Source organism: Magallana gigas, chromosome 1 (assembly GCF_963853765.1).
Source record: "Magallana gigas chromosome 1, xbMagGiga1.1, whole genome shotgun sequence".
Lineage (NCBI taxonomy): Eukaryota > Metazoa > Mollusca > Bivalvia > Ostreida > Ostreidae > Magallana > Magallana gigas.
The window spans coordinates 74,286,708-74,296,697 of NC_088853.1; the positions used below are offsets into that span (position 1 = coordinate 74,286,708).

The following is a 9,990-nucleotide window of genomic DNA, read 5'->3' on the forward strand; positions in this document are numbered from 1 at the left end:
ATATTTTTGAAATATTAGGTATATCAACAGTTACATGAAAATTATTTCGGATGCAGATGATTCTTTAATCAAAATATCTCTAAAATAATTGATAAGGAGTTTTGAAAACATGCATTAAAATACGTAATCATTTTAATATGTGAAATGGAAACAATACATCAGACATGGCTAGTATATAATGACTCTCAGTGTTAGGTGGCCGTCTTATTGTCTAATAGCATACAGGTAAAAATCTCCGATCACCTTGTTCAACGGTAGGTCACACCGCCGCGGTTTAAACATGGCTGCAGCGAGGACCGCGATGAATTAACCGCGATGGTGTAACGCGGAAAGGATTAAATAACCGCGGGGGGAGCGCGGTCAAATACGGGATCCGCGTTGACGGTACTGTACATTACACTTCCTTCTCCAAGATCTGATAAGTTTCCAACATATTCCCATTCTTGACCATTTTTCCTAGATATGACGAAGAACTGGTCCAGACCTTCATTAAACCCTGACACCCAGGTCATGTTTACGTTACCTTTCTGGTCAGAGTTCACAGTGAGGTTCAGAGGAGTTTGAGGTCCGTCTGAAGAAATAGTAAATCTTTGACAGAAATGGCAATTTTTACAGAATTGTTTACTATTAGAATAATTATAAACTTACGATAAAACACTATGAATCACAAACAGTGATACAGTCATTTCGAAATAAACTATTGGAGAAAAGTCCCGTATTAACATAAATGTTTCAGTTTTCGAAATAAATCTTGGAAATTAATTGTGAATACTTAATTTGTACTCTTGAAGGATAAACATGTTAAATAGGCATTGCAGCTATTCTTTTTTTCATTTTTGGTAATTTCTTTTTATATACACAGTTCAATTAAAGAATAAAAGATCCCTGGACTGAGATTTCGAATTTATTATACTGCAACAATAATCTCGCAATGGTGTATTCAATTTGTTGCATTATTTAAAATTTATATCAAATGGACCTTTTAAAATGTAATTTAAAATCAGTTTTTTTTAATGGCAGCAGTTCTCGAGTGACTTGGGGTAATTTTATAACAAGTATCCCTTTTAAAGAAATGATTGGCAATAATGATATTGATAGCTAGAAGCAATAAACATGATCAGTTTGATGTAAAATAATTTAAAAAAAGTACTGTATTTTTACAAAATATAGAATATTTTGAATCTGTACGCCAAAGTTTCATCATTATACACCGTTAACAAATTCAATTTCGAAATAAATTCGAGAAAATCCGTTCGTAAACTCCTTGTCTAGTTTTATATTTTTAACGTAATTATTAAATGTTAATGTCTCATCTTCTTCTTCAGAATACTGAGTAGGGCTCTTCAAAGAGCATTAACACGTATAGAAAGAATGAGTTGTATTAAACTAATTTAATGCGACTGAAAAACATTGAATGCCATCATAAATTGCTGTTGAGGTCGCATTATAACGTTACCTTGTTTATTAATCAAGCCGTCTTCCTAGCTACTATTGTGCAACATCAATAGATCGAGGTCAGTTCATGGAGCATCTTCTTATGATTGAGGTAAGTTCATCAAGGTCAACTGCATTACTGAATGAATCTTTCGATCGAAATTCTTACGCGTGAGACAAAATGTGCATTCTTGAATTAAAAGGTCGAACTGTATTTCATGTATGTTTGCATCTCTTAACTGAGTAAATTGTTATAACTACTAAACCAAACTTCAAGTTTTTATAAGAACTACTTATGCAAGCGGAATGTGTCCGCACGTGGAAGCATTTGTAGGATGCCTCATATGGACACAATAGTGATCGGCCGAAGCCGATCACAAAAATACACAGGTACTGTAAATGATTAATGCACAGGGTCATGCACATGACAAATAAAGTGTCTTTACACTAAATGTTAAGAAATATCTACACTTGGTGTAACTTATTCTGAATAAGGCACCTGACGACGAAAGGAAATGGAAGTATTTGGCGTATAAATGGCATATATGTTAAAATATTCAATTAAAATTATTATTTTTTATCTCTTACAAAAGTTCAAACTTTTGTTTGGTCTCTTACAATATATATATATTTCAAACTTGTGTTTTGTCTATTACAAAATGTTGTTCTAACTTTTGTTTTGTATTCATCTGCTCTAGACCATCTCTAGCCAATTTTGTCAAAAATCTTGGTTTTTTTAAAACTCTTTTGCTGAAAGGCACGCTGAAATGTTTACAATCGATATTCATGTCTTATTGAACAAAAGGCTGGGTTATAAATATTTACTGCATTGACCGTCTAAACTTATCAATTTTAGCGATACATTGAGAATTTTGAGATATTACAAAACGTAAATTTTGCAAGATAATTTCATCTTTGAAAGAAAATTTAATTAAGTTACAGGAAAATTGTCATTTTATGGTATTTGCGCAAAATGAGCTCTATTGTCGTTTTAAGTATTGATATCTACAAGTTTCTGTAGAATAGAAACGCCTTTATAAAATTTGGTGCGCCAGACACTTTTGTCATACAGTGATCAAAGTATGACTCTTTTTCATTTAGCTGCACAAAAAATGAATTATGTACAGTATTTTTCAATCATTTAAACTTCTATGTAATAGCTATTTACTATTTTTAAAATTTGCACTATTCAATCTGTATTATATTAGTGTTTAAATTTCACACACCTCTTTATGATAACTACAGTATCTTACTCTAATTACATGTATATGTTAATATTTAACTTCATTTATGTGCTTCATTGACTGATTCTAAAAAGACATTAAAATATTTACATAAATGGTTAATCTGTACTTGAACACTCCTATCCGACTCAAGGCCTTCTTCTGTCGCCGAACAAGAGTATCTGTTGTACTTGAGATCTCTAGTTACATATAAACTCAAGATCTCTCTGGTTTCTCTACCCATCTTTGTTCCGTTGACAAACCAGGTATAGGACAAGGTGAGGAGCTTGGAGTAGTAGTCAGGGGCTGAGGTGGATTGACTGGAACACATCAGCTCCACGTAGTTTTTTACATGAACTCGTATGTTTCTCTTTATTTTTGGGCTTACAGGCTTCGCTGCAATTAAGATGAAATGTTAAACAAAATTCAGATATCGAAACCTCTTTGTAGATTTTTCTAAAATGTAAATATCATGATAACTTTAAGGCGGCCACCAGATGATTAACATTTTTAAAATTTCAATTTTGAGCTGAAAAAAGGGCGTCAAAGAAAGTATTTACATTACTGTATTACTTATACATGTTGCCATAATATTCATATCATTTTAGCTTCAGCACAGAATGATAGGAGTGCATCTCCATGTGTATAGAACTGTTATTTTGCTGTACTGCTTTTAAAATCAGACACGTAGCAAAGGGAGGGGGCAGGTTACAAAAAAATTGAATAAACATGTAGCCCCCCCACACACTTTAATGGCCACATGTAAGAGATTGAATTGAAAATAAGGAAATAGGCAGTTAATATGATGTTAAAGGTATTCAAATTACTTGCCCTCAATCTGATTTGGATTTCCAGGATTTTGAAAAACAACTTTTTCCCTTTTTTTGTCAAGTTTTTTGGATGAGTCTGCCACCCCCACCCCCCTAACCCCCCCCCCCCCCCCCTCCCACACTCACACTTTAAAAAAAATATGCTACGTGACTCAAAATGTAGGCAATTTGGAAAATATAGTTTGCTTCCCTTGGATTGAAATGACACACTTTCATTGGTGAAAAACATGATATGTGACTGCCGGATTTATCTCTATGTCCGTCTGGTGAGAATTATTATTTGGCAATATGGCCGACTCTTCGCCTACTGATCTCAAGATTTTAAAATATTTAATAGAAACCGAGTTCCGTAAATTCTTTAAAGAGTTGGAGCAGTTGCCCTTTATAGGTTTAAGTTAGAGTAGTTGCTCTTTGACGACGTCGCTATGTCTCGGGTTGACACATCTGAAAGTCAATGATAATAATCAACCCGATATATTTTTGTAGTAAATCAGTAACTCAACTATTAAGTAATAATGACCAATGTGTTACTCTTTTTCATTACATTAAAAGAACTATTAAAAATAAAACAAGCTTATGCCTGCCTCTAGTTTTGCTAAATAGTATATCCCTTGAGCGTTCGTATTTACATCAACCACTGCAATAACTGTATTTGACTCAACCTTTTCATACTGGTTACATTTGAATACTTACCTGTTACAACAAGAAAAAACCCTCTATCTAACGAAGACTCGTCGTCTGTTTTTTCAACAGAGTAGAATCCAGCATCGTCAAGCGTTATGTTCTTAATTTCAACATTAATACATGTGGAAGTATTTGTATCTTTGTTGACGACATACTTTGATATATTTTCCTTTTCTTCATATTTAACTTTACTTTTTTCTATTTGGATGATAGCTCGTGTTTCCCCTAGTGTGTGATAAATGTGAAATCCAGACGCTTTGATTAAATTTGGCCATTCCATTGTAACTGTACTACCATGTTGCGTTTGGACTTTGCCAACTATAAAGAAAAAATAAATAAATATATAGATAAATAAATAAATAAATATATAAATAAAATATGAATTTTTTGAATAAAGATGAAGCAACAATAATTTTATTTAATTTCCTTGAATGCGCATATTTATATTTATATGTTTTGATTTTACTTTTACAGTATAAATTATATTTATTTAAATGAAAATAGTTTTACCTGTATAGGTCCACCTGTCGTATTCATTGGAAACACGCTCTGTCACATCGATAGTGATAGATTTATACAAGTAGACATCTTTTACAGTGTATCTTGTATTGTTTAAGTCAATCCAATAGTAATTATATTTAATACGAAATAGTGGTGATGTTTCAGTTGTTGATACAGTCCAGGTAAATGTTACATCACCATTCATAAACGATGACTTTACATTTTTAAATATTGGTTTACCTGAAACTATAATGAAGATGTTTACAGTTTTTAACTAAGATCTACACGCATTATGAATGTTACAGTGTTCTGTTCTGTATTTTATATGTCTAAAACTTCTCCTGGTTTGTCTATTTCATGAAACCTTGAATGAAAATTACACCAGTGATGTATTATCATGACTGTTGTTTTTTGATGTGGTGTGCACTTTAAGAGGTCTGCCATTTGCACGTACTGTCTTTTAACGTTTGACAGTTAACACGTTAATTTGAATAATTACAAAATCCTATGAAACCTTGCTTTAACAGTTATGAAACAAGATACTTTCAATAAGAAACGGTTTATAAATAATACGTATGGGATTTAAAAAAAAAAATCTTTGTTGAGAGTAATTGACAGTTCACTATACAGTACTTTTGTTATTTGATAGGATATTCTGAAATTGTAATTAATTCTTATCTTACTTGTTTATTTCTCATGGAATTAAAATGCTTTATAATGACTTCCTGGTTACATTTGTATTTTGATTGATTATTAAAGCTTGACAAGCCGTTTATAAAGATTGTATTATTTGCTGGAAACATTGTCTTACTTTCTCAGTGTAATAATCTGTTTTAAAAAACTACTTTGATCAATGTGCAATGTTATTCACTTTTATTTATTGAATGTTCTGGTTATTTTATATTAAAAGATGAAAAATAAACTTATGAATATTTATAAACGATTCACGTAAGTAAGAATATTCGCATGACCGCTGGAAAAGTATTCAACAGAAACAGCGAGGAGTGAAAAAAAAAGCAAACAAAAACAATCAAAGCACCAAAAACAAAGGAAAAAGTGAAATACTATTATGACGTTTAAACAAGTATTTCTTTAAAAATTTGGTTATGAAAGAATAGCTTTTATAAAAAAACTCTTATTTATGATATTTTCACTAAAACCTGATAAGAAAAAAAACCTGAACTGAAACTGACCTCTTTAATACCACTTTGTCGACACCGACCACGCTCTCGCGTCGATGCGTTTTATTTACATGCTGAATAATCTTGGGATACCTGATTAGGTGATTAGCTGGAGCATTTCCTGACTGGGTCGGTCAGTGATAAATTAATTAATTAGAAATTATATCCAATGCTTTTAAATGCATTTGAAAGTTTCACACTGACAAAGTTGTCTAACAAACCAAAACAGCGTTATAAACGACATCTATGGCTTCGATTGAAAACTAAGTAAAACACTTTCAATTAGAAATAATGATGACATCATTTAAGTTGTGTGTTTATCGGTTAATTGTTTATTATACTGGTAGGTAACTACACTGTACGCAATATATTGTTATAAGTTTTTATCGTTAACAATATTTATCTATAGTGTATATACTGCAGCTCAAGAAGATGTCAGTTGGATCCACCCGGATGTGAATGAGCTTTTGCAGAGAAGTGCTTGCTCTATCTAGACATATAAGTAGTATACTGACGCTAAATGTCGCATTCATGCGGAACTAGATGTGTATTAGATATGTAAAGACAGCCTAACATAAAACATATTAATGATATTTTAAGATTTAAATCACAGCAGTTTGAATGAATTAGTTGGAAAAGTGTGGATTATTAATTTGAAAATTGAAATGCTGTAAATAACAAAATCTATAATAACTTATCCTGTTAATTATAAAGTTTGACCGTGCTGGCTTTGCTAGTGCAAGCGGTTTCATCCGGACTTCTTTTAATAGACGTGTGTGTTAAAACATTAAACGACTTGAATGGCGTCTTCATTTTAAGCATGAGCTTTGTGACCTAAAAAAATGGCATTTCTTAATATAGCTGATCTAAAACGGTTGTCGTTATACCAAGCTTATACCTGCCATTGAAAAAAGAGCGCAGGATGAATATTTGCTATTTAGCATAAATCAAAATAGCATGTTATTTAAAATAAATATTTATGTGTACATAACAGCACATTAAATTGCATAGGTCTGATGAATAAATGGAGTTCTTATGGTCTTTTAAAAAATATTTCCAAAATATTTGCTTCTTTATAGTAACTGCAGTTGTGTGTAAATGAAAAAAAAAAGTAACGGTGATTCTCATTTAGGGGGATTTTTGTTACTTCCGTATTTCCGTCAAAATGATGGAAACAAATTTTCTTTTCCAAATATGCTAAGTACATAATGGACTAACTTCATTAGGGTATGTTTGAAAAAGATTAACAAATATGCATTTGCTACACACTCGCTTTTTCAATTTCCTTACAAGTTTTTTTTTTGTTTAATGGTTAATACTTTTTTAAACTTTTAAAAAAAATAATATACTATCATATCATGTATCAATCTTATCGCATCGTATATATTTTGTCTCATCTATAATGTGTTATTTCTATTTGATGTGCATTTATCCATTCATATAGTTTATCCTGTAAAATAAAAAAAAGTATCATCAAATCTTATGACAATAATTATATCTATCGCGTTAACTGATTGGTTCTCGTTAATCCAAATTTAAAAAAAGCCCAACATTTTACTGCCTTTGTCATATTTTAGATCATACTCCACTCCTTCAAAAGCCATGTGAACTATCAATCCATTCGTACGAAAAATCCTGATGATGAGCAAACAATTTAATCAAATGATTTTTTTTTAAAGAAAATCGTTTTAAATCCCTTTTAAATCAGAAAGCTAACATAGAAAGGAACTGGTAAATATTTACTACGCCTACGTTATTGCTTTATAATAGATTTAAAACGACTGGAATCATTAATTGTGAGGGAGATATGAAGACCCCCCCCCCCCGAAAAAATTATTTTTCCCGTAAGTGGTGCTCATTTTCCCCGAGGAATAAATTTTTATATTTTCCATATTCATGCACTTAATGTATGATGCAAACTATTGCAGGTACTGTATTTATATTATCAATAATTATAATTATGTTAACATAGTAGATATTAAAATACAAATAGGATACTAGTCCTCACCTTGAATTTGTAGTCCAAAAGAAATAATCAAGGAGATAAATAGCATTATCATTGTTTTCAACATCATTGATATCCAAAAAATAGGGATAAAAACTCATCAAAACATCTTTATAGAGATAAGGAAGTTTTTTTTTATCAAGACGCTTATATCAGACAAATGTGTGATTGGAGGCGAGAAACTGAAATATTAAAGGGCCGTTTTTTGTTTAAGCCAATCCTGAGTCAATATATTGCTTCCAGGATAATTTTTAAGGAACAGCCCCCCTCCCGAAAAAAAAAACAAAAAAAAGAAGAAAGAAAATATGTACGAAATTTTAAGACACAATTTTTTTTAAAAAACGTCTAAATATAGGATATTCGACCGATTAAAATTCTATTATGCAGCTGATATGGCCAATCTATATAGACAGCATCCATTTTTTTTTTTGACAATTTTTTAATAAAAACTTTTTTTTTGAGAAACGTGTCTTAATCAAAGCTTTGCGCCATGTGTGGCAGCATCCATGATCGCGTTTTAAGTTGTTTGTTTGTTTTGGTTGTTTTGTTTTTGTTTTGGTAAATATATTAATTCCTTATATCTTTACTATCTAAACTTCTGATGACGGTAACATTACTTACATGACTTTTTTGGACTGATTTTTGATGATGTTTTGTATACCTGTATTCTCCTAGTCTATAAACATCACACTTTTATCATTTCCGAATTATATTTGCAAATGTAAATATTAAAGTAACATTTATGAAAAATTTTGGGAAAAAATACCAATTTTAGAATTTGTAGTTATGTTTGGAGTCCGACAAATTAACTACCGTTGGTTTGACAATTGTTTTGTAGACACTTTGTAGCAAACACATTTATGACAAAAAGGTCAAAGATATAAAGTGCTTATTTTTATCATGAGTTTTTGGCTTTTAAGGCGACCTCACTATTTCCTTGTTAAAATGCATCTTAAAGATGAAAATGCAGTCAATCTGAAACACCAACTAAAACATTTCTAAAACAAACACACATCAAGAACATTCAAGACGCCATGAGTTAAAAGTACTTAGAAGTGATTAGTTGACGTACTATATCTGTCGTCGTATAATGTTTATAGGTTATTTATAGGGTTTCCGTATAAGTACTAAGTACTTGAAGCTTCAAGTGCAAACAAAACATCGACACAAGATTGAAAAATATGTTATTGGGGAGATAATTTGCTAAGTCGAAAGATGAGTGTTTTTTGTTTTTTTGTTTAAATCAAATTCCCTTTCAGCATATGAAGACAGCGCTGTTAATGAAGAGTCGGTAATGTGTTCTGATATTATAAAACACAGCTTTTTCACGAAAATCAATTACAGTTGGTCACCTGTGTGACTTGTGTGAATTGAAATTGGCAAAAACAAGCTTTAAAAACTAGATGCTGTCATTAGACAGTAATACCCGCACCAAGTGTTTGCCCCTAACTAATATTGTTTTGTACCAGTTAAATTATAAATGAAGGCCACATGCAAGCTCCGGTAATACATTTGAAAATATATAATTTTCATAACTGAAGGATGAGAACCCATCCCATTATACACATGAGCAGCACTTTATGTGCAATTTGGGGTTGAACTGTTTGCAGTGGATTTTCAGTTAATCAATAATCTTAATATTTCATGTCATAGAAAGTATAATGGTCTATATAATTATTACAAACAAAATTAAAAATTAAATTATGTCCCCCTTCCCTGTGGCGGTTGCCGGCTTAAGACTTGCTTCTGTGTGCCTAGATGTACATCATCGTGTGAACAAATTTAGAGAAAGGGGTGGGAGTGAGGGGTCCAGACCCCTCACTCCCACCCCTTTCTCTAAAATGAATGAAAATTCATTTATATCAATAGTAAAATTACCAAAAATACACATTGGACCTCAATGCTTTTACAGACATGTAAATGCTCTAACCCATTGCTTTTCAATGTTAGGTAACATTATTTTTGGGGTAAATATTATATTTATACTTTATTGTTTATTTCAATGGGAAGTATGCATCAAAATATGCAGGTGTCCTTTACCACCATAAAGCTGTTATTTACCTTTTGGGTTTTGAAGAATAGGTCATAAAAATACATGCATGTTACAAATAACTGATCTTTGTCTGAAGTGA

At 31.5% G+C, this 9,990-nt stretch overlaps 1 protein-coding gene across 1 annotated transcript; it reads right to left on the reverse strand.

Annotated features, from left to right (window-relative positions):
* Nucleotides 1-335: 335 nt before the first annotated feature.
* LOC117688674 (uncharacterized) lies at nt 336-8,001 on the reverse strand. The gene is made up of 5 exons (XM_066087807.1): nt 7,862-8,001; nt 4,682-4,918; nt 4,181-4,489; nt 2,769-3,053; nt 336-571 (listed from the first exon to the last, which is right to left on the reverse strand). The coding sequence occupies exons 1-5, from the start codon at nt 7,926-7,928 to the stop codon at nt 336-338; spliced, it is 1,134 nt and encodes a 377-aa protein (XP_065943879.1). The 5' UTR covers nt 7,929-8,001.
* Nucleotides 8,002-9,990: the final 1,989 nt, after the last annotated feature.

Coding starts and splice junctions, on each gene's coding strand:
- LOC117688674 (XM_066087807.1), bottom strand. CDS start 7,928: ATGATGTTGAAAACAATGATAATGCTATTTATCTCCTTGATTATTTCT. Junction 4,490..4,681: donor CGACAGGTGGACCTATACAG/GTAAAACTATTT, acceptor TTTTCTTTATAG/TTGGCAAAGTCCAAACGCAA. Junction 572..2,768: donor AGTACAGATTAACCATTTAT/GTAAATATTTTA, acceptor CTATTTCTTCAG/ACGGACCTCAAACTCCTCTG.